The sequence below is a fragment of the Macrobrachium nipponense genome, chromosome 21, assembly GCF_015104395.2.
Source record: "Macrobrachium nipponense isolate FS-2020 chromosome 21, ASM1510439v2, whole genome shotgun sequence".
Classification (NCBI taxonomy): Eukaryota; Metazoa; Arthropoda; class Malacostraca; order Decapoda; family Palaemonidae; genus Macrobrachium; species Macrobrachium nipponense.
Genome location: NC_087212.1, coordinates 4,663,236 through 4,687,464, shown reverse-complemented (window position 1 = coordinate 4,687,464; position 24,229 = coordinate 4,663,236). Strand labels below are relative to the sequence as shown.

The 24,229-nt window shown below is 36.4% G+C and overlaps 1 protein-coding gene across 4 annotated transcripts in view; it reads right to left on the bottom strand.

Annotated features, from left to right (window-relative positions):
- Positions 1 to 714: 714 nt before the first annotated feature.
- Positions 715 to 24,229, bottom strand: part of LOC135197733 (uncharacterized) — a 47,514-nt gene continuing 23,999 nt past the window's right edge. For 2 of the 4 annotated variants that reach the window (XM_064224786.1, XM_064224784.1), the window contains exons 5-13: positions 13,335 to 13,495; positions 12,769 to 12,894; positions 12,540 to 12,644; positions 11,346 to 11,440; positions 10,141 to 10,263; positions 9,291 to 9,350; positions 8,324 to 8,428; positions 7,259 to 7,471; positions 4,451 to 6,819 (exon numbers count right to left, since the gene is read on the bottom strand). In XM_064224786.1, coding sequence (XP_064080856.1) covers positions 6,637 to 6,819; positions 7,259 to 7,471; positions 8,324 to 8,428; positions 9,291 to 9,350; positions 10,141 to 10,263; positions 11,346 to 11,440; positions 12,540 to 12,644; positions 12,769 to 12,894; positions 13,335 to 13,495 — 1,171 coding nt within the window. In that variant the 3' untranslated portion in view covers positions 4,451 to 6,636. Of the gene's footprint in view, positions 2,649 to 3,021; positions 3,365 to 4,450; positions 6,820 to 7,258; positions 7,472 to 8,323; positions 8,429 to 9,290; positions 9,351 to 10,140; positions 10,264 to 11,345; positions 11,441 to 12,539; positions 12,645 to 12,768; positions 12,895 to 13,334; positions 13,496 to 24,229 lie in introns of those variants that run through there. The other 2 variants (XR_010310647.1, XM_064224785.1) reach the window with 2 other exon arrangements.

Sequence of the window (24,229 nt, the reverse complement as noted above, 5' to 3'; positions counted from 1 at the left end):
CTTTGATAAGACATTTGTGCCAAAAAAACAGGACCCTTGTGAAATTTGATGTAATAAGTGCTGGAATTTAACAATTTTTATGCAGAATAAATTTTTTAAGCACTTCTATATTTAACATTCTAAATAGTATTTTTCATTATACACGTATGCTTGATATCTGAATTCCAGGAATATAACTAATAACAATGAATTATTATCATTAGAAATTAGTTCAACAAAACCATTTATTACAATCCTCAACCCTCTTACAGTTCACCCGAAGGATTTATTCTCACGTGAGAAGAGTATATTGGAACAAAGTAAAGTTAAGGAAGTTGGACAGCCAAGCCCAAAAAGATCAATGGGAACACAAAAGCAGACAGGCAGTGTCATATAGAACCACTAAATGTAGAGTAGAAATTACAGTTTTAAGTGGTCAGCTTCATGCTTTGGACTAAAGTCAATTAATGACAAGTATATAAAATGGCTATGTGTACCTGTGCCAAATGATCTCTAGTACAGTAAAACCTGTGGAAACCAAGGTTTTATAAATGGTAGTGAAAAGGAAGTATACTACTGTTATATTTTATCCAAACCATTATTCTTGAATGACTGATGCACACAGTACAGTACTGTAAATACTTTTAAAATATATTTTGTATTATAGTAACTTAATTTTGTTGTAAATAAACTACACTTAGTATTTGCATATACAAGATAGGATTTGCTGTTAAATGTATTCTTTAGTTAAAAGGTGCTATTAAAAGTTTAGAATACATTATTACAGCTGGCTTTAAAATATAATTTCCTTAAAACAAAAACCTTAAGGTTTGTCAGATATTGATTAGTAGACAGTCTGGAATATTTTTACATAATCCTTTTCTTTTCAGTTTCCTATTAAGCACTTCAAGGGTGCGTTCCATTTGTCTATATTTACCGCTTTGATATTTTTTCTAGTTAGTAACTTTAAAATATGTAAGGCTTTCTATTATAGCTTCTGTATGAATATCAAAAGTTATAAGCAGTCAAAGCAAGAGTAGCATAATGTTGTACAATGTGTCGTTAAGTTAATTTGTACATAATTTTAAAATCACAAGCGTGGAAATTTGCACTAAAGTACTTTGTATGCTGTATATTAGCAAACTGACTTTCTCATGCTCTACCCACAAGATTTTAAATAAATCTTAAAACAAAAAACTGATTAATTTGGCCTTTTCTATACAGTTGTCCCTTTACAATACAAAACCCCCAAAACACTTATTAAACATCCAAAAGTCCATGGCAACTATAATTATGAATATAAATCCCAGAAATCTGGTAATATCCAAAAGTCCATGGCAACTATAATTATGAATATAAATCACAGAAATCTGGTAAAAGCAAAACTTTCATTATCCCCTAATTCATCATCATATCTCCTTCCTTTCTGCATGGCAAACTGAAGAGAATTGTCCACCGAGATGGTAACGTAACTGTCATAACAGAGTTCTTTAAAAACTTTACCCTCAGCACCAAGCCAACAAAGTCAGGAATACATGTCGTAATAAGAGGAGATACAAGTGAAAGGTAGAGTGAAAAATGGTGAAATACAGAGTACTAATAGATTATAAATACCTGGGAGAATGGTATGTGGAGACACATATACCAGAGTAAAAAAAAATTAAGGGCGAATGGAATTCATTAATCATGGTACTAGTATAATGAAGTGTACAAAAAGTAGGAGATTTGGCCCAAAAAATAAGAAAAAACATATGAAACTGGGATATGCATAATACGTAGTGTCTTTGCTTAAACAGATACCAAAGGAAGAATAAATGAATGTAAAATGAAGGAATTGGAAGGGATACATCATAGATTCAAGAAGAGAATGCAGGAACAACCACAAAGTTAATACTGAAACTGGTATATATGCCAATTGAAAATAAAATAGAATAGAAAAAAGATATAACAGCACATGAAATGGAAACTTCATCAAGAATGTTTGAAAAACTGAGATAAATATATGTAGGAAGTACATAATCAACGAAAAGAAAAAGTACATGAAAAATTACAGTGGAAATAAAAGATACAACTGCCTAAGCATTGGAAAAGAATATACAAAGTAAAAAAAAAGAATAAGCTATGATCAATAATGGGTGGATTAGAGAGGAATATACACATGAAAGAGATCCAAGAACAACAACAATAATGCTGATGGCCACACTAAATATGTATGCTGAAACCCAACTTTGTAAACTAAAATGAAAATGGAAGACGAGGTGTGAAATATATAAAGAAGAACAGGAAACGGCAGAGTGAAACAGACTTCAGATGATCATTAACAAAATTGTGAAGGAAGAGAAACACAGACTAAAGTATCAAGATTTAAATAAAAGCATTAGAAATCAGAAATATGTACGTAGTATAGTCAAACAAGCGTGATCCCATCAGGATAGATTATAGCTCATGAGGATGAACTTTCCTTACGTACCAAAGTCTTGAGCTGTGGAAAGGGCATCATAGAACCCGGAACCAAGGGAATAATAACATTCACAAGAAATTCAAATGCTAACCTTAAAAAGACTCTGTGATGGCCCATCCCCTTTTTTGGATTGGGAAGAATGTGAAGATCAGAAAGGACAGCAATTGTAAACTGACACTTTTCTCTGTAGACGTACACACCAACAAATCTACAATAAAAACAACTTATGAAGCTTCTAATAAATACTAGTTTATTTCTCTAGTATTAAAACTAAAAGTCTTACAGAAAAGAAAATGGTTTAATACTGTACTCTGTATAAACACTTTTTAACTATCAGAACACAGCAGACCTGAAGACCTCACATAAGCAAGTTTATGAAAGATGCAAGTTGCCATCAGACAAACACAAGTCTAAATATGTATTCCTGACATGCTAAATAACCATCAAATACAAAAAATCAAACAAATATAAAAAGTATTGAGATGTATAGCTTGACGGCTCTGTCAAGAACTTATTGGGACTGTTCTGAGACAGCTCTATGGCTGGTTAAAAACATTTAATGTGTATAAGTATTCTGAAAAGGATGTGATATGCAGCCTCAAAAGAATGATCAAAGTCCAACAAACAATGTGCAAGGCTTTTATATTTTCTTCAAATGCAAAAATAAATATCTCAACTAACCTTACATGCAATCATGTATGTTCATAGGATTTGAATAATTTCTGAGGTTTTCTTTCATCCTGAAGTCCTTATTTGGTCACTATTAACATCTTGTTAAACTGACTTGGCACCGTGTGACATTTGCTGTTTTGCTGGTATAATTTGTGTTGAAAAGATGCTCTTCTTGCATTTGGTGAATCTTGATTTATTGTATTTCTTGAAAACTATCTGAATAGCCTCACTTTGGTCTGAATTCTTGATGAACTGCAATAAGGTTGAAAAGCTTCCAAGAATGATCATGCCATCATACAACGAAGATCAGCAACAGAGAGGTTCTTTCTTTGTGATGTCACATTCAGAATTGAGACACGCTGAACTTTAAAATAAGGGAAATGAACTACCATAATGAAGAGGCAAAAAGAAAAAACAACTAAAACACATGATAGGCAAAAAGAAAAAACAACTAAAACACACGATGAAATATAAATTTCTCACAAACTTTAACACACAAAAAGGAGATGTCTTGACTACATCGGCATAATTAAAAGTGATAAGTTATCAACTAGTATAATCAAGTCATCTACAGCAAGCAAAGGATGGCTCCATATATTCAGGAATTGGGTCAGACTTAAACATGAAAAAATGACTGAAGAAGCAGCATCTACCAATGATGAGGCTCTTGGCAGATTTGAAGTAGCTGAATGAGGAGAGGAGGGTGAATGAATTCTGTAATAAGTTCTTTTTAATTGTGGTGAAACTGGATTCTGGATTGTTCAGAAAGATACTGAATAAAACATTCACAAATTGGAAAGGAAGCTAAAGGTTTTAAAACAAGACAAGCTCTCTCATGAGCAAAGAAAAAAATAATTTGCTCATGTTTTGGCGATGCATTTAATGAAAGCATGGCTTACAACTATGTACTCTATAATCTAAATGGATTGGAATTTAAAAATTAACTTTTAGTAGACAGCATACCCCGTCACCTTGTATCTACTGTTACGTATGAAGATGAAAATTTTGTTGTGCCATCATAACTTCCAAAAATGACGCCATTGTTGTAGCCTCCTGCCAAGGGTATATTTTGGTGTGTCAAGCCACTATCACCTGCCTGGTGTTTGATCTTATTTAAGCAGCCATTGATGCCAACCATAATCTTGATATAGGGTAATGCAATGCAAGAAATCATTCATAAGACAGAAACATATGTACCTTGGAAGTCCAAGGACTAAAATTGAGAAAGATTTTACAATCTTCTTGGGAAAATTCTTCTGGCAGATGAGTTGGCAGAAAAGATTTGTTGCAGACCACCCTTACAAGTATCTTTTTTATATTAAAAAGGAGAAAAACTGCTTATGTAGGAATAATAAATTTATTAAACTATAAAAGCTAAATAAAACATTTCACATAAGAAACAAGATTTAAAGTTCTTTCATTGATATAAGATCTACATATTTTAACATACACAATTAAAAGCCCAAAAAGGTTAGATTAAGCTAAGGTTTAGAATTTTGAACTATAATACATTGTTTTTCTTATCATCTGGTCAATCCTTACCAAGTTGTAAAATTTACATTTATATTTGATTAAAAAACTAATCTGTAATGAAACTCAGTGTGCTAGTTAACAAATACAGTACTAGCAAATTACTGTACACAATTTGTGTTACACAAAAAAAGTAAAAAAAAACATTTTTCTTGACTTAAGATCTACAAATGTTTTGGTATTATTTTTACCAGATCCTTTGTTACTGATGAAACTGCAAAACCATTAATCTGCCTTGTTTCATGGATAACTGTTAACTGCATCTTTTTGGTTAGTTTACTAAAGCAAACCTAAAGCCCTCTATTTGAAGATTTATATCTCCAAGAAATATGTCTTTCAAAATATAGTTTAATCACTATTTCTTTCAAAATATATAGTTTAATCAAGAGATCACATCCATTAATATCACTATTTTCTTGGTACCTTAACTTATCCCCAAGAAATCCCTTTGTATTCGGAAAATTCCAAACACATGATATTGTGACCCCTAACATGTAGTGCCCCAAGCAACTGACCAAGTTGCCAGTACCCTCAGATTGCCCTGCTAACAAATGAAGACTTGCAAGACCTAGTTGAACCACCAACAGAGGAAGAAGAAGGTGGAAAACACAGACAAAAGAAGAACCAGCATTATGGACATTACAGAAATTTAACAAGTGAGCAAGGTTCCTTGGAACTTAAAATATAAAATTACGGAATGTATACAATTCACCCATGTGGTCACCTAAACTTTGTCAAAATGGTTTTTCAAAAGGCATCTGTGTCAACACAAGATACCTCACAAATCTCCATGTGCTCCTGACACTAGCAAAGATTCTCCAAAGAAAGGTCCTTCATCGTTAAGTCAATACAAATGGATAATGTATATTTTTTGAGAAAAAAAATTCACTTCAAATATCACAAGCTTTTCCTTGGGTGTAAATATTTACTGAAAGGTCCTATTATTAAGTATGAGAATCATTCCTTTGGCATAAGTATCACAAAAATAGGCAGAGACCATACAATTCTTAGGAGTTACACACAATTACATCTACCAGAAGTTACTAAGACTTTAAAAAAAATATTCAACCAGATCATCACATTTATTTTTGGTATCCTGAGATATAAACTATGCCTATGTAGTAATATTTCCTACAGCTAAGCCCTTCCAGTGCAATGAAACAGATTACACAAGTTATGTTGCTTCAGATCTGAGATTCAAAAGGTGATTTACAAATAAATGCTTTCTATCTCTCAAATACAGTGCTCAATTCGGACTACAAGGTAATTAAAAAGAAAATGCAGTTACACTAAATACAATGGCATGCTTTGAGAGCTAAGCTAAAAACTAAGCACAAAAAAAAAAATCTGGCAAATCTACACAATTTTCAAAGTTTAGAATAAACTTTAATTCTGTTAAGCAGTACATATTACTACTGTAATCAACAGAAAATCTGAGTATCTGGCAAATCTTGATAAAAATTTTCAAGAATTTGCCTCAAACTTAATAAAAACAAATGATGGTAATACATTTCAAATTAATTTCATAAGAAGCTCTGAATTTTTCAAAAATATAATTATGAAGTCATATCAGGAAATGACTATTTTAATGACTGTTAGTGTGAATTATATATTTATAAGAAAATTATTTTCATTTAATTGCAAATGCTTTTTAAGAGAAAGTTAAAAATGTTAAGTTATTCTAAAAATTCATAATTCATATGATATCAAGTGCAGTGTTAAATAATGTAAAAATAAGTGAGGGAAATATATAATCATTTAAAAATAAGTGTAGGTATTAGTATACATATCAATTTGGTTCATGAATTCAACCTACAGTAAAGATCATAAGAAACACTACAGTACCTGTGTAAAAACCTCTTGCAAATCACTACTAGCTAAAATGATATATTAAAAAAGTAACACATGGCATTCTGTTAAGACTACTCAGAACTACATACTGCACTAATTTTCACATACTGACCAAGGTTCAAATTCCAGGGTAAATGTACCTTTCACGACTTAGGAGGAACCGATATTTCTTGGATAAGAACTTTGGAGGCAAAGGCCAGCAGGATTCCAAATGCTGCTGTTGTGATGGTTGAGTAAGAAAGAGTGAAGCCAAACACGGTCATCTGAAGGGGAGAATTCTGCAGCACGTATATCAGCTGTAATCGTTCCTCAATCAAGCAAATGAACTGTAAAAATTAAAAAATAAATTCCTGTGACAAATGGAGGGAAATACAATACAGAAACTATAATGCAGTACTGTATTGGTAGTCTTCTATACACCTGGTGTCCCATGGCTGTATGATATTGTTCAAGATTGCTATCAACTTTAGTGTAAATTTAGGAACAAGTATTGGCCAATACAACAGAAAACTGAATGCGTACAGTGAAATGTAAAGGAAGTTTTATATCATACTAGGACATCATGTACTTCACTGTAGCTTGGTCCTAGGTACCTTCAATCTATATAGTACATACTTAGGGGCTACAGGTCAGTCAAGAGAGGCTGGCCTCAGGCTGGGTGATGACAAGTTTACATCCTAATTCTCCTACACTATTATTGTTACATATACTTCATCTCACTATATACTATACAGATTACTCTACTACGTACTGTACAGTACATACCTTAAGTAACCTGGCACCCTCTAGATTAACCTCTGCATAAGCAGATGACAAAAGTGGGAGCAACGCCAGAGGTAGGAAGAAATTGGCTAAGTCAAGCAGTGATGGATCGTATGTCAACCACATAACCAGATTCATGGTTAACCATATGATCACCAGTGATACCACAGATACCACCCATCTTTGTAGAGCCAGTGATGACATCCTTAAACGACACTGCAATTAAATTGAACATTATTTTCCTACTCACTGTTATAAATACTGTATAGTATTATACTAATTAATGTACAAACATCGACTAGTTAAAAAAATTTATTTAGTTTGAAAAAATAAACTAAAATTGTTTATAAAATACAGTAACATGCTGCCATATATTTTTACAAGTTTAGTCAATTCTAAGTCAAGTAACAATACCTTCTCAACTGCAAAACAAAGAGAGTATCAATGTCAAACTATAAAACTTGATTTTCAATTTTTAAAAAATTAATTTGCAACAAACTCATACTATTCTTTCTACAGCCTAACGTAAGTGTTCTTGATATTGCAGGACTAGTTGTTTGAGATTAAGCTGGCCTTATGCCAGCACAGACTCCTGCTCATAGAGGAGCCTGTAGAAAAGGACTAGAACTTAATTGCTACTGTTAGCCATGGTATTTATTTCTAAACTGTTGCTCTCAGTGAGTGAGCCCTTATAAGAATATCATTGTAACTTTTACCACTACTAGTCGGTGAAAGTAAAATTTCAGAATTACCAAATGCAGCTTTAATGGTAAACTTAACAAATTATACCAATACATATAACAGAATTGTAGTTTATTTCTAACTTACAGAAAAAATGTAATGTGCAGAAATTACCATTCCTGAATTCTTAAGAGAAAATTAATTTTTCATTACTATAAATTGAAGCTCCCCCTTATTACAAGAAACATCTTTTCACCTCCAATAAATCACTGTTGTTTAACTGCTGTGCTGAAGACTTTTTTTTTTTAAGGAAATGAAGACTTTCAAACAAACTTAAGATTTCAACAAATGTTACCAATACACTGTGTATAGCATTAAAATACTGACCTGCATTTTCCAATATCTGAAGAGAATTTCAGAATTACTCATGAGTGGAACAAGTCTAACACTCTCATCTTGACCGCCTGGAGTTCCAGCAAACACTGAACCTTCCTGTAATATTAAGAATATGGCATCAATTTGGAATGTTTTTTGCAAGACATATCATCAAGGCTTTCCATACTGAACTCATTTAAAATTTAACTCCTTTAATACTTAAACAACAGTATTACCATCACTAACCTCATGGAGATGTCAGCATCCATGTTTTAAGAACATTACGTACACATAGCCTTGAGTATATTGATGATGAAACAGATGTAATTATGAATATGGGCAAGAAATTAAAACATCCTGATTCTGTATTAGACATTATGCTAAAAGGGACTTTTTATGATGATAACAGCAGAAACTATGAACACTAACTTGCTCTGTACTACCAGAAGTAAAAACTTCAAAGACAATCACCCTCTCCCCAACACTAATAAGTTTACTGCTCCTTCCTAATTACCAAGAGTGAATATTTCTACCAACTCCCTTTATGTTCATTTGGAATGTCAGCCTAGCACAGTCAGTATATATACATACTGTGAATTTCTACCACTATGCAACAGTCTTGAAAAACTAAACTAAACCAGTGAGGACTTAAACCATGTATACAATTTTTTTCCCCTGTGGTAGCCACAACGATCTCTTAAGCCCCCAAATTTCTTCTTACTATCTAGATATACTCTTGTCATTGCAGAGGACTGACTCTGAAATGAAGATCTAATGAATATACGTACTCTAACTTCAAGGGAGGAAATTCATACTTTCGCACACTGGGTTAGCATGGAGTTCGTTGTGACTACTGCAAAATGTTTACCTTAGTTAAAATGATCCATAGATTACACAAAAACACACACAAATCAACTTCTTTCTATTTCCTCTAATCTAGTCATTCTGATTATGTGTGTTTGTCTATACATAAACTTACCTCATCAACTCTCAGATGGGAACTTCTGGAACTTGCAGCTGTAGCTGTTGATGTTTCATCCTGTATTGAATGAAATCTTCCATTTAACACAAATGCAACACTGGAGACAAAATAGCATGACTATTTCAATACTAATAATGACCCATATAATACAGGATCCTTCTTAGATATAAATATTATCAATAATAAATCATTAACTACATTTTATGGTAAAAAAGTAAAATGAAAATCGATGGCAACACAAATGTAAAAGAGGTGCAATTATAATATTACATTTCTTGTACCATCCAACACTGAGTTCAAGAGCAGTCCTCAACTGCTTACAGCACCTGCTTGCTTTGTTAAATTATCAACACATTTTCTTTAGTCTACAAATTATCAATATCTCCCTCCAGATGACGACTTTTCTTCAAGATGCTAACCACTGTACATTGTTTTTATTGATCAACACCTTAATAAACATTTGTGATACATAATCATAGTGTATGTGCCTTTCCTGAACAGTTAACAGGAGTTGTGAGAGAGAGAGAGAGGAAGAGAGAGCGATTGGACGAGAGAGCCGGCGAGAGATGAGAGAATGGGAGTTTGAGAGAGAGGAGAGAGACGAGAGAGAGAGAGAGAGAGAGAGAGAGAGAGAGAGAGAGAGAGAGTTCTCTAAGTCTGAGGATTGTTTGTTGCAGATAATCCAACAGACGTAACTTCCAGTAAATTTAGCCTTCTTATGTCTTAAAAGTACATCAACTACAATTGTATGGAGGGCCTCTTAGGTTTATACCTAGGTATATCTAACAAAATGTGTAAAATTCACTGTATTTAAATATATATCTTACAAAATAAAGGAAATGGTTACCTTGGACTCCCTCAAGTCTGAAGATGAAGCACTACCAGAGGAGCTGGGAGCACTCTGGCCATGTTCCAATCCCATCCCAGTTGACTGTGTGGCAGAGCCTTGACTCCTATCCCTCCTGTTACCCTGTGTAATAATATTTCTCCAATAAAGGTAAGTGAGATAAACAGAAATAAAAAAGGGATTTTGACGTAGGAAAAATCTATTTCTGGACAAAGGGCCCGTGTCGCCCAGTGAAATAGGTTCCTTTAGCACTATTTCTAAGGAAAAATATTGTTATAATACCAGAGAACCGCTAAATTGGAAATGCCAGAATATTCTGGCTCGCTCACCTTTATTAAAAGGTGTCGGTATGGTTTCTGGGGCGAGTGAAACCACTACCACGGGTCCTTCTCCAATTAGCCTCTCCTACATCAAAAAACCTCAAAATGCAAGCACAATGATTTCACACACACATTTGTCATACTAACTCATGAATTAAAAACAGCCTTACTTTCATGCAAAGGACTCTCTAGACTAGTCTTATCAACTTGTCCAACCGGAAATATAGACCCAATTGCATATTCCCATATCGCCCTCCACCATCATCTGAGTGACTGAACTGACTGATTGGTTTATTATTAAATAATCTGGTGCCACAAAAACCAAAATATACATTAGTAAAAAACAAACCTCTATTTTTTCAAAATGATACCTATAACAATATAAAAAATAGAAAACTCATAAGTTAAAAAGTCAATTAAAATCATAAAGATCTATCATCCAGAAAGGAAGATTAATATTATTCATCTGCTAAAAGGTTTGCATTGGGGCCCAAAACTGAAGTTTAGTTTTATTTATGCACTTTGAGGGTGCCGATTCAGTCACAAATTGAAATAAAAGTCTCATTTGCTATAGCGTTACTGTATTGGTTACCTTCATTTCCATAAGAAACTTGTGTATTTTCTTTGCATTCAGGGGTTTTCTTGCTCAACTTTCCATTTTGGGCTTTATTTTTGTAACTAAGTTATTGGGGAAGCTACTGTAGTAATTTTAATCAATCTGATAACTGTGATTTGAAGTTATTCACTTATTTTTCTTGCCTCTTGTACAGAAAGCTTAGTGCCAATAGCCTGTTACTGGTAATTTCTGTTGCATGTTATTTTATATTTAGTAGTAATAATTCATAACACTAATCAAAAATCAGAAATGAAAGAATCCCTACCCACCTGTGGAGTAATAAGAACTGAGGCATTAGAATCTAGATCATGAACTCCCGTTTCCTGTAACTCTTCAAAGTAATCTTCATCCAGCCATGTATACTCTGCAAAAGGATAAATTCTTGAAAACTAAATTAAAAAATAATACAACGCATGAGTACGACTAATTTAAATATATAAATTACAGCATAATCTGAATATATAAATTACAGCATAATCTCTATCAACTAGACTTTCTATGAATAAAAATTAAACGATGCACTTTCACAAGAATGATGAAGAATGAAAAAACAGTTGACTTGCTAGATCCAAAATCCTCAACAAATGCTTACAAAAAAGCAGACATATTAAAAGCATAATCCAACATTAGAACATGCTGTTCTATTATGCATTTTCTTTCTCGCTTATCCAATAGACTAACCAACAAGTGTTTTTCTTTTGAAGCAAAGCTTTCGTATGGGCTTAAATACCATTGTACAAAGTGAAAAGTACAAGACAGATCGATGCTCGTAAGTTTGTAACATCTCTCTTCATAAAAAACTCGAGGCTTGTATTCAGTCCAAAAGTGCCTATATTTCTGGGCCTGCAAATAATGAGAAGGCTACGTGATGTAAGTAATACCCTCAATTCTTGCAATTTCTCAATTACCTTACGCCAAACTGAAAGCCCGACACTCCCTCTCTCAAAAGAATTTTTGAAGTGTGTTGTAATTTACTGTTTTAAATACCTGCACTGCATTACACCATTGCTTTGTTCTGTGCAAGCTTTGTTAGTGATAAAAAATTTACTTTTCAAGTTTACATACATTTCCTAGTTTCCAAATTTTCATTAGCTCTGCAGTTTCTCTTCACCATCCCCAATCAGCATTTTATCATCTGCCAATATTAGCCAATCTATACTCCATTTCTGACAACTATTCTCATCCTTCACCTATGCACCTTCGTTATTAACAGTAATAAGGCCAAAACAGACCATCAAGTCAAATGTCTCAACAGGGCTATCGCCAAGCACAACCAATCGTAAATAAGTGTTACCATTGTTTGTAAAATATGACTGAGAAGCAAATTACATGTACACAAACGCCAAACCTAATGCCAGGTGATTACTAAGACAAACTGCCCAAATTATTCAGCATGTGTATTCCGTAACACTGATCTCAAGATTCTTCGAATCTTATAAAATTACACGTAACAAGAGGCTTACCTTCTAATACTGGTGTTTGCAGGCTGGCTTGATGCGTTAATCCCATGTATTTGGCTTCATATATTCTCGCATCTTGCTCTAAAGCTTCCATGAATTTCCTAATTCCTGAAAGCAAGACAATTCATCTGAGATGGTCAGATGATGAAACCATGTAAGAAAACATCACTATTGTGATAACTTTTCATTTCTTGAATGAACATTTAAAACACGTAACTCGAGGGGAACTTACCAATAACATGCGTTCTGCACACTGAGATAACAACACAGGATACTAAGGAATTCCACATGACAGCAAAAACCGAATATACTACCCGCATAATGTACCTTAATTTGCACACTATAACCTCAACTGAAACTTTAGAAAGAACAAGAAGATTAACATAAAATAACATAAATGGAAAATACTCCTCCCCAAAAACAAAATGAAACTAAATAAAAAAGATATTTAGTCTATGTCAGGTACAATAAAAACATATTCTTCAGCAGTCCAAAGTCACACAATAGCAAACTTCTTCAAAAGAGACTCTACCAGTAGTTTGCAATCACAGACATACAGAAAATTCAAGTGTGTGAGAGCTTAATTAATATAAACACCCAATTACATAAAATTTCAAATATTTATTTCCGAATGAATGCTAATACGTACAGTATTTGGGTAACATTGATGAAACAATACTTTAACAATTATCAACTACATATAGCTCATGTGACTTTCCACCCTATACGCACTTATAGAATTCATTATTACAACAATATTTCATATTAAAATTTACCACTAACTTTGATGCAACTTACCTGTTTCACATGTTTTATCCTTGAAATTTGAGAATGCACTAACATTGTTTACTACTGCAAACAAGGACATTAAAAAGAACACTACAGCAGAAGCATTCATCTTTAAAATGGTCTTAGAATGAAGTCGCAACATGTTGAGGAACTTCTTGTGACTGAAGAGTCTATCAGATGATAAAACAAAAATAAAATATAATTCCTTCTATACCACATGTACATCGCATTAAGGTAACCTACCACTTACTGTGCGTTTGCTTTTGTTCTCGTCTCCTCCTCTCCTCCCCCTTCCCCCCCCTTTTTCTCTCTCTCTCTCTTCTCATCTCTCTCGTCTCCTCCTCTCTCTCTCTCTCTCTCTCTTGATAAAAAAAATTTAATGAGAGGAAGAGAAAGGCAAGCAAATGGCCACTAGGTATGTAGTTTACCTTAATACCATGCCAAAGTGTATGTAAACATATGCACACATGTACAAACTGAAAAATATATATGTCACACAACATTACTGTATTGGGTACAATAACACACTGCATTAAATGAATTTCAGTACAAATCCGTACTGTACCAAATAGGGGTGGGGGTGGGGCAAATAACTGCACAGTGTTTTGTAACTTACATTACAATAAGCACAGAGATGCTTGTGGTTTCATTTCATACTGCATGTTTTTTTGGTGTGTGTGTATCTCACATCCCTTGTAAGCTGGACTTTTTTTTTTTTTTTTTTTTGCAGAGAATGAGCTTTCAAAACCAGGGACTCGCTGGGACATGGATGTACGTACAATACAGTGGTACCTCGTTTGTCAAACGTTTCATATGTCAAACTTTCTGTTTCTCAAATAAAATTTTCAAGAAAATTTTGTATCATTTGTCAAACAAATGCTCGTACTTCAAACTGACTGATTTTTTAGTTTATACGTACTTGTATTATACGGCCTACTGGGTCTTACAAGTTAAACTGTGTTAATTTATTTTTTCATTTACAATATATAGTTTAATGATAACAATATTCAACAAAATACATTAAATTATAAAACATTTAATATAACATTTAGCATAAAAGATGTATAAAATCGTATGTAACCGCGGTGACGTCACGCCCAGCTGACTTAAGACTGAACGAGGGAGCGTTGATATGTTGAGGAGAAAAAAAGAGAGTTAAAATATTACTGTATGTATGTAAAAGCAATAACAATTCACATTAAAAGGGAATTTCTCAATAAATTTAACGTAATGATAAAGTATGAAAAAAAAAAAAGTTTAATTGAGCCGAGTGAGACGGTCTAGTTGAACAATATTAACAAAATAGTAAATGAAAGAACAAAAATTGTTCACAGTAAAATTTAGCACAAATGATTAACAAAATCATTCGTCATTACGGTGATACACAGCTAACTTGAGGTAGAGAGAGGGAGGTAGCGTTTATATTTTTTAGGAATAATGAATGAATGATTTTAAGTTATCGTGCGTCGTGGTATTGTTGAGGAGAGAAGAAGCAGTAAAATCTTTACTATAATATGTACGTAAAAGCAGTACCAATTCACAATAAATTGAACATAATGATAAAATATGAAAACAATCAAATGCAATACAGAAAAAAAAGTCTTAATTGAGCCAGTGCTTGGTGTGCCAAGTGAGACGGTCTAGTTGAACCAAGGTCTAGAGAAAATAAGGTCTTGTCATGCGCAGCTTAAACTGGGGTACAGGATTAAACGGCTAGGTGCGTGATGTCACAATAACCGCAGTCAGGCCCCTTAACCAATAGCAATCCTGCCTTTACTTTCTCTTTTTTATTTTTCTAAATACTTTAAGCTATTCGATAATTAAATTAATATATTAAATAATCATGAGCGAATTCTAAAGAACATTCTAAACAATAATATAAACATGTCTAAATTACATATTTAACAATCTCCATAAAATCATATTTTGCACATATGTCGCTAACTTTTTCAATCTATGCACCACTTTTCTGGAACTACTAATGTGTCTGTTCAAATTTTGAATTCTAAAAACTGTATGGCATGGAACAAAATATTTCGACTTTTAAAGTTATTTGGATGTGACTGCTAATTATATCCGCTAATTAAATTATCACTCCTTTTAAGGCTGTTGAAACATTTTCCTCCCATGGTGAGAATCAAACATCTTATCCATACATATCAAGAAACACTAGGTTTCATTAGTTTCCCTTCACTAAAGCTTATGGCACCAATCTTTGTGTCATCTTCCTTTGTTACTTTTTCTCCTAAATATTCCAGTTGTGGAAACTTGCGAGCAATGAACCCACCAACATATGGCATCTTCCCATGTTTGTTCTTCAACTTCCTGGTCTTTGAAGTCATCACTTTGATCATCCTTATTAAATACTGGTAAGCAAATTAAAATTGCTGATATGCTGGGTTCTTTCTGAAGGAAATTTCCTCCGTCTTCGAATGATGCATCTTGCTTGTCAGGGACGTGGGAAAATGAGGTGGATGTTACATTTTCACTGTTGCAGTTTTAAACGTTGCTCTTTGAGCTTACAAGTCTGCTATCTTTTCCTAAAAGGTGGGCTCTGAGACGATGTTTAAATGCAACTGGTGATGGGTGCTGATTGTATGCTCCCATTTGACTTTTGCAACCAAAAAAGTGCCCCAACCCAGCGCCAGACTGAGTCTGTAATTTAGAGTATACGTAATACCAAGTTTTTATTTTGCCATTTTCAGCAAGTTAGACAAAGGATAGAGCATTGTACTTTTCTTCACCTTCATTTCTCAAGCAGTTCTATTCATGTCTTGAAAGATTTTGTCTTGCATTTACAGGTTTAGTCACGTAAGCATTTCTTGATGATTTTCTATCTGTTGGCAGTAAAGAATAAAACGGATCAAACTATCAACAAGCTGAATGAAATGGCTTGTAATTTTCCAGCCCTTCTCTTCAAATATCCTTGGTTGTCAAAGTGATCAACAGATTTATAAGTACTTTTGGGCACCAGTTGCACGGCAAGTTTAACTTTCATTTGTTGCATACCTATAATAACATTGATATGTTTTTCAGAAAGTTTATAAGCTGTTCGAACATCACTTCATTCCTCTGTATTAGCTCTCTAACTGGACCATTGTGAGCGCATGTACTACACACAGTTGCCTTAAAGTGCTCCTTTACCCCATCCCCTTACGTTTCATGAAAATGGTCTGGTAACAGAGCAATGAAGCCTGTTTGTAACGATGGACGTGAATGGTCGAGATATTGGATGCCAATGCTCATATTTTCTAATCACTACAGTAGACAATGTGTTAATGATAATGATATAAGAATAATAGCTTACATTACCAGTGAATTAAGTCATTAAATATATAGAAAAATCGTATAATAACAGAATAATAAAAATAGCAATGGTGGAAATCATATTCAGTGCTTACTAACCATAATCGTCAACCTTTGTTCCATTCAGGTGTGGCTGCTGCAGGCATTTGCTGGGATCATACTTTGTCCATGGTAGATCATTATTTAGTGTCAATTTCACGCCTTCACCAATATTGCAGTGTCTTCATGGACGGCAACACAACGATATTAGTGAGGGTGTGAAAAAAGTTATTGAAGTCAAGCTAACTGTTTCAAATATCTCATTTAATATTTAAAATTTCCCTCCACATGTGACCTAACAAAACATCAAGAAGAAATCATTAATTGTATTTTCACTTTTATGAAAGTAAACTCCACGATGATCATTCGCAGAATAGTGAGGTTCATATGAGTTCCTGACAACTATAGTGGTAGTTCGAGAATTCATCGGTTGTTAAAGACCCACTTGACAATGGAATTACCCTGTGTAATGTAATTAAGTGCTTTGTAAGATATTTCACTTTTAATACTGAATATTTATATGTATACAATTAGCAATCTGACCTTGCAACCAGATGCACCTTAAATGGGCAGATACATAGAAATAAGAGCTGGATTGAATTGCTTTTGCTTTCAGTATTCACCAGTTTGGATTTTATTTCTTTACACTTAACTTAAATGGCTAAATTTCTCCCCTCATTTGAGCTGGTCCTTGGTCATAATTATTGCCAAAAAGTAAAACATACAAGCTTTTTGTAATTATATAATTATGAGTTTTCTTTATTAAAATCAGCTGGTTTCATAAATGAATGTATAGCACCTATCTAAAAACTATGTAGTAATACATAATTGTCATGTTCAGTGTTTTTCACATCATGTTCAGTGTTTTTCACAAACATAATTTCGTATTAGTCTTTGTTATAGGACTCAAGCAATACAGATTGACTGAAGCTTTATGCCTTTTTTTTTTTTTTTTTTTTTTTTTTGTCAAATTTCCATTCTTGTAAAATTCCATACATTGAAAAAAGAAATCTGCAAGATTACTGAGTATAAATTGTTTACTTGTGAGTATTAACAGAATTTTACTAAAACTTAAGTATTTTCAGGCCTTAACTGTGGCCCACTCTCAAGGAATATGGATAACACCTTACTAGAGAGAAAAATTAAGTCTACACAAATGTAGATAACTACTTAGTGGAGGCATCATTGAAGCCTCCATAAATGTAGATAACTACTTACTGAAGGCAGCATTGAAGTCTCCAGGTCATCTGTGACCTGGAGACTTCAATGGTCCCTCCACTAAGTAGTTATCTGTGACCTGGAGACTTCAATGCTGCCCCAGTAAGTAGTTATCTGTGACCTGGAGACTTCAATGCTGCCCCCAGTAAGTAGTTATCTGTGACCTGGAGACTTCAATGCTGCCTCCACTAAGTAGTTATCTGTGACCTGGAGACTTCAATGCTGACTCCCGTAAGTAGTTATCTGTGACCTGGAGACCCCAATGCTGACTCCAGTAAGTAGTTATCTGTGACCTGGAGACTCCAATGCTGCCTCCAGTAAGTAGTATCTGTGACCTGCAGACTTCAATGCTGCCTCCAGTAAGTAGTTATCTACATCCCTGGAGACTCCAATGCTGCCTCCAGTAAGTAGTTATCTACATCCCTGGAGACTCCAATGCTGCCTTCAGTAAGTAGTTATCTACATCCCTGGAGACTCCAATGCTGCCTCCAGTAAGTAGTTATCTGTGACCTGCAAACTTCAATGCTGCCTCAGATAAGTATTATCTGTGACCTGGCAGACTTCAATGCTGACTACGTAAGTAGTTATCTGTGACCTGGAGACCCCATGCTGCCTCCAGTAAGTAATTTATCTGTGGACCTGGAGACTCCAATGCTGCCTCCAGTAAGTAGTTATCTACATCCCTGGAGACTCAATGCTTGGCCTCCAGTAAGTTAGTTATCGGTGACCTGCAGATTCAATGCTGCCTCCAGTAAGTAGCTACCTGTGTCCTGGAGACTTCAATGCTGCCTCCACTAAGTATTATCTGTGACCTGGAGACTCAATGCTGCCCCCAGTAAGTAGTTTTATCTGGCCCACCTGAGACTCAATGCGCTCCCCCAGTAAGTGGTTATCTGTGACCTGGAGAACTTCCAATGCTGACTCCGTAAGTAGTTATCTGTGACCTGGAGACTTCAATGCTGCCTCCAGTAGTAGTATCTGTGTGACCTGCAGATCAATGCTGCCAGTAAGTAGATCTACCCTGGAGGACTCCCAATGCTGCCCCAGTAAGTTTATCTACATCCTGGGAAACTCCTGCTGCCTCAGTAAGTCCTATCGTGACGCCAGACTCCAATGCTGCCTCCAGTAAGTAGTTATCTACACCCTGGAGACCTCCAATGCTGCCTCCAGTAAGTAGTCTACATCCCTGAGACTCCAATGCTGCCTCCCAGTAAGTAGTTTTATCTGTGACCTGGACTCCAATGCGCCTCCATAAGTAGTTATCTACATCCCTGGAACTCATGCTGCCTCCAGTAGTTATCTGTACCTGGAGACTTCAATGCTGCCTCCAGTAAGTAGTTATCTGTGCCTGGAGACTCCAATGCTGCCTCCAGTAAGTATTTATTCTGGACCTGCATAACTTCATGCTGCCTCCAGTAAGTAGTTATCTGTGACCTGGAGACTCCAATGCTGCCTCCAGTAAGTAGTTATCTACATCCCTGGAGACTCCAATGCTGCCTCCAGTAAGTAGTTATCTACATCCCTGGAGACTCCAATGCTGCCTCCAGTAAGAAGTTATCTGTGACCTGGAAACTCCAATGCTGCCTCCAGTAAGTAGTTATCTACATCCCTGGAGACTCCAATGCTGCCTCCAGTAAGTAGTTATCTGTGACCTGGAGACTTCAATGCTGCCTCCAGTAAGTAGTTATCTGTGACCTGGAGACTCCAATGCTGACCTCCACTAAGTACCTTATCTCTGACCTGCAGACTTCAATGCTGCCTCCAGTGATCGTTATCTGTGACCTGCAGACTCAATGCTGCCTCCAGTAAGTAGTTATCTGTGACTGGAGACTCCAATGCTGCCTCAGTAAGTAGTTATCTACATCCCTGGAGACTCCAATGCTGCCTCAGTAAGTAGTTATCTGTGACCTGGAGACTCCAATGCTGCCTCCAGTAAGTAGTTATCTGTGACCTGGAGACTCCAATGCTGCCTCCAGTAAGTAGTTATCTGTGACCTGGAGACTCCAATGCTGCCTCCAGTAAGTAGTTATCTGTGACCTGGAGACTCCAATGCTGCTCCAGTAAGTAGTTAACTGTGACCTGGATTACTCCAATGTTTGCCTCCAGTAATAGTTATCTGTGACCTGGAGACTCCAATGCTGCCTCCAGTAAGTAGTTATCTGTGACCTGGAGACTCCAATGCTGCCTCCAGTAAGTAGTTATCTGTGACCTGGAGAACTCCATGCTGCCTCCAGTAAGTAGTTATCTACATCCCTGGAGACTCCAATGCTGCCTCCAGTAAGTAGTTATCTGTGACCTGGAGACTTCAATGCTGCCTCCAGTAAGTAGTTATCTGTGACCTGGAGACTTCAATGCTGCCTCCAGTAAGTAGTTATCTGTGACCTGGAGACTTCAATGCTGCCTCCAGTAAGTAGTTATCTACATCCCTGGAGACTCCAATGCTGCCTCCAGTAAGTAGTTATCTACATCCCTGGAGACTCCAATGCTGCCTCCAGTAAGTAGTTATCTGTGACCTGGAGACTTCAATGCTGCCTCCAGTAAGTAGTTATCTGTGTCCTGGAGACTTCAATGCTGCCTCCACTAAGTAGTTATCTGTGTCCTGGAGACTTCAATGGTGCCTCCAGTAAGTAGTTATCTGTGTCCTGGAGACTCCAATGCTGCCTCCAGTAAGTAGTTATCTGTGACCTGGAGACTCCAATGCTGCCTCCAGTAAGTAGTTATCTACATCCCTGGAGACTCCAATGCTGCCTCCAGTAAGTAGTTATCTGTGTCCTGGAGATTCCAATGCTGCCTCCAGTAAGTAGTTATCTGTGTCCTGGAGATTCCAATGCTGCCTCCAGTAAGTAGTTATCTGTGACCTGGAGACTTCAATGCTGTCTCCAGTAAGTAGTTATCTGTGACCTGGAGACTTCAATGCTGCCTCCAGTAAGTAGTTATCTGTGTCCTGGAGACTCCAATGCTGCCTCCAGTAAGTAGTTATCTGTGACCTGGAGACTTCAATGCTGCCTCCAGTAAGTAGTTATTGGAGACTTCAATGCTGCCTCCAGTAAGTAGTTATCTGTGACCTGGAGACTCCAATGCTGCCTCCAGTAAGTAGTTATCTACATCCCTGGAGACTTCAATGCTGCCTCCACTAAGTAGTTATCTGTGACCTGGAGACTCCAATGCTGCCTCCAGTAAGTAGTTATCTACATCCCTGGACACTTCAATGCTGCCTCCACTAAGTGGTTATCTGTGACGTGGAGATTCCAATGCTGCCTCCACTAAGTAGTTATCTGTGACCTGGAGATTCCAATGCTGCCTCCAGTAAGTAGTTATCTACATCCCTGGAGACTTCAATGCTGCCTCCAGTAAGTAGTTATCTGTGTTCTGGAGACTTCAATGCTGCCTCCAGTAAGTAGTTATCTGTTTTCTGGAGACTTCAATGCTGCCTTCAGTAAGTAGTTATCTGTGTCCTGGAGACTTCAATGCTGCCTCCAGTAAGTAGTTATCCACATTCCTGGACACTTCAATGCTGTCTCCAGTAAGTAGTTATCTGTGACCTGGAGACTCCAATGCTGCCTCCAGTAAGTAGTTATATACATCCCTGGAGACTTCAATGTTGCCTCCACTAAGTAGTTATCTGTGACCTGCAGACTCCAATGCTGCCTCCAGTAAGTAGTTATCTACATCCCTGGACACTTCATGCTTGCCTCCACTAAGTGGTTATCTGTGACCTGGAGACTCCAATGCTGCCTCCAGTAAGTAGTTATCTAACATCCCTGGACACTTCAATGCTGCCTCCACTAAGTGGTTTATCTGTGACTGGAGACTCCAATGCAGCCTCCAGTAAGTATTGTTATCTACATCCCTGGACACTTCATGCTGCCTCCACTAAGTAGTTATCTGTGACCTGGAGACTCCAATGCTGCCTCCAGTAAGTAGTTATCTACATCCCTGGACACTTCAATGCTGCCTCCACTAAGTGGTTATCTGTGACCTGGAGACTCCAATGCTGCCTCCAGTAAGTAGTTATCTACATCCCTGGACACTTCAATGCTGCCTCCACTAAGTGGTTATCTGTGACGTGGAGATTCCAATGCTGCCTCCACTAAGTAGTTATCTGTGACCTGGAGATTCCAATGCTGCCTCCACTAAGTAGTTATCTGTGACCTGGAGATTTCAATGCTGCCTCCACTAAGTAGTTATCTGTGACCTGGAGATTCCAATGCTGCCTCCACTAAGTAGTTATCTGTGACCAGGAGATTCCAATGCTGCCTCCACTAAGTAGTTATCTGTGACGTGGAGACTCCAATGCGGCCTCCAATAAGTAGTTATCCACATCCCTGGACACTTCAATGCTGCCTCCACTAGGTAGTTATCTGTGACATGGAGACTCCAATGCTGCCTCCACTAAGTAGTTCTCTGTGACCTGGAGACTCCAATGCTGCCTCCAGTAAGTAGTTATCTACATCCCTGGACACTTCAATGCTGCCTCCACTAGGTAGTTATCTGTGACCTGGAGACTTCAATGCTGCCCCCAGTAAGTAGTTATCCATATTCCTAGAGGCTTCAATGCTTCCTCTAGTAAGTAGTTATCCATATTCCTGGAGACTTTAATGCTTCTCTCCAGTCAGCAGTTTTCTATATCCCTGGAGACTCCAATGCTGCATCCAGTAAGGAGTTATCCATATTAGTGGAGACTCCTATGCTGCCTCCAGTATGTAATTATCTACATCCCTGGAGACTTCAATGCTGCCTCCAGTAAGTAGTTATCCATATTCATGGGGACTTCAATGCTTCTCTCCTGTAAGTAGTTATCTACATTAATGTAGACTTCAATGCTTCTCTCCTGTAAGTAGTTATCTACATTAATGTAGACTTCAATGCTTCTCTCTTGTAAGTAGTTATCTACATTAATGGAGACTTCCATGCTTCTCTCCTGTAAGTAGCTATCTACATTCATGTAGATTTCAATGCAGCTCTCTAGTAAGTAGTTATCCATATTCCTGGAGACTTCAATGCTTCTCTCCAGTAAGTAGTTAGCCATATTCCTGGAGACTTCAATGGTTCTCTCCAGTAGGTAGATATCTATATTCATAGAGACTTCAATGCTGCCTCCAGTAAGTAGTTATCTATATTCATGGAGACTTCAATCCTGCTCTCCAGTAAGTAGTTATCTATATTAATGGAGACTTCAATGCTATTCCCCAGTAAGTAGTTATCCATATTCCTGCATATCTGCCTCTTTCCATTGATGTATTGTTTCGTAGACTGGCCCACCCCAAAGTTTACCCAGCTTGATTTGCTGCATATTGATATATTTACCTGTCTAATAAGGGTTAAGTGGTTGTCCATATTTCTGGAGACTTCAATGCTGCTTGCTCTTCAGTAAGTAGTTATCTATATACCTGGAGACTTCTCTATTAAAACACATCAAATATATTGCGGCTTCAGATTAAATCATCAAGGACATAGAACCCTTGACTAAGTTAATGAGTCATTCGATGAATGCCCTGCTCAAGATGTAGGCCTAGGCCAAGGTCAGAAGAATCTGCCCTTTTAGTATCGAAACTAATGACATACATTATATAAATTGTGGCCTCGGCCTAAATTTTCGAGGGCTGAAGACAAAGAGATTATGTCAATGTCAGTCATGGTATTCCAATGTCAGACATAGGCCTAGGCTAAGCTCAGAAGAATCCAGCTTCATGGTCTCTACACTACCTTCACTGCAGTGTGTGTATGTAAAACATCTTTCACTTCTCATATGTAGGTTTGGTTGGCGCTGACCTGCTTAAGATGTTCATGATTGACAGGAAAAGCACCAAAAGAAGGAACAAAAAGTTTGTGCATCCTGTTGCTTTACTTTCAAAAACATTTTCATCTCATAACTATATCCTGAGCTGTCAGAAAGCTTAATCTGCATCTTATAAACATATACAATACATTGTAATGGATTTCATTGCTTCAAAAAGAAAATTAAGGTTGGTGAAATGCCAGTCAAATCAAATTTACCCAGAAAATTAAATAACAGGTTAATCATTTGTATAGCCTTTTGGCTACCACGTCAAGGGCAACACTAAATTCTGTTAGACCTAAGTACTGCTGCTTTCTAATCATGAGGAGAATGAATGAGTTAGGTGCTAAGACCAAACCAAAACCCCCTCCCAAAAAAATCAAGAACAAGAAACAAGATATTAGAATATCAAGGGTTGACCTTTAAGCAAAGGCAAACAGAATTTATTAGACTGCAGTTCCAGAGCTTAGTAAAAGAGGGGAAAAAATGGTGTCATGTGGCCGTTGAAATATTAGGATTACTGATTTTTCCACACCACATCTCGTGAGGTTGCAGGGCTACC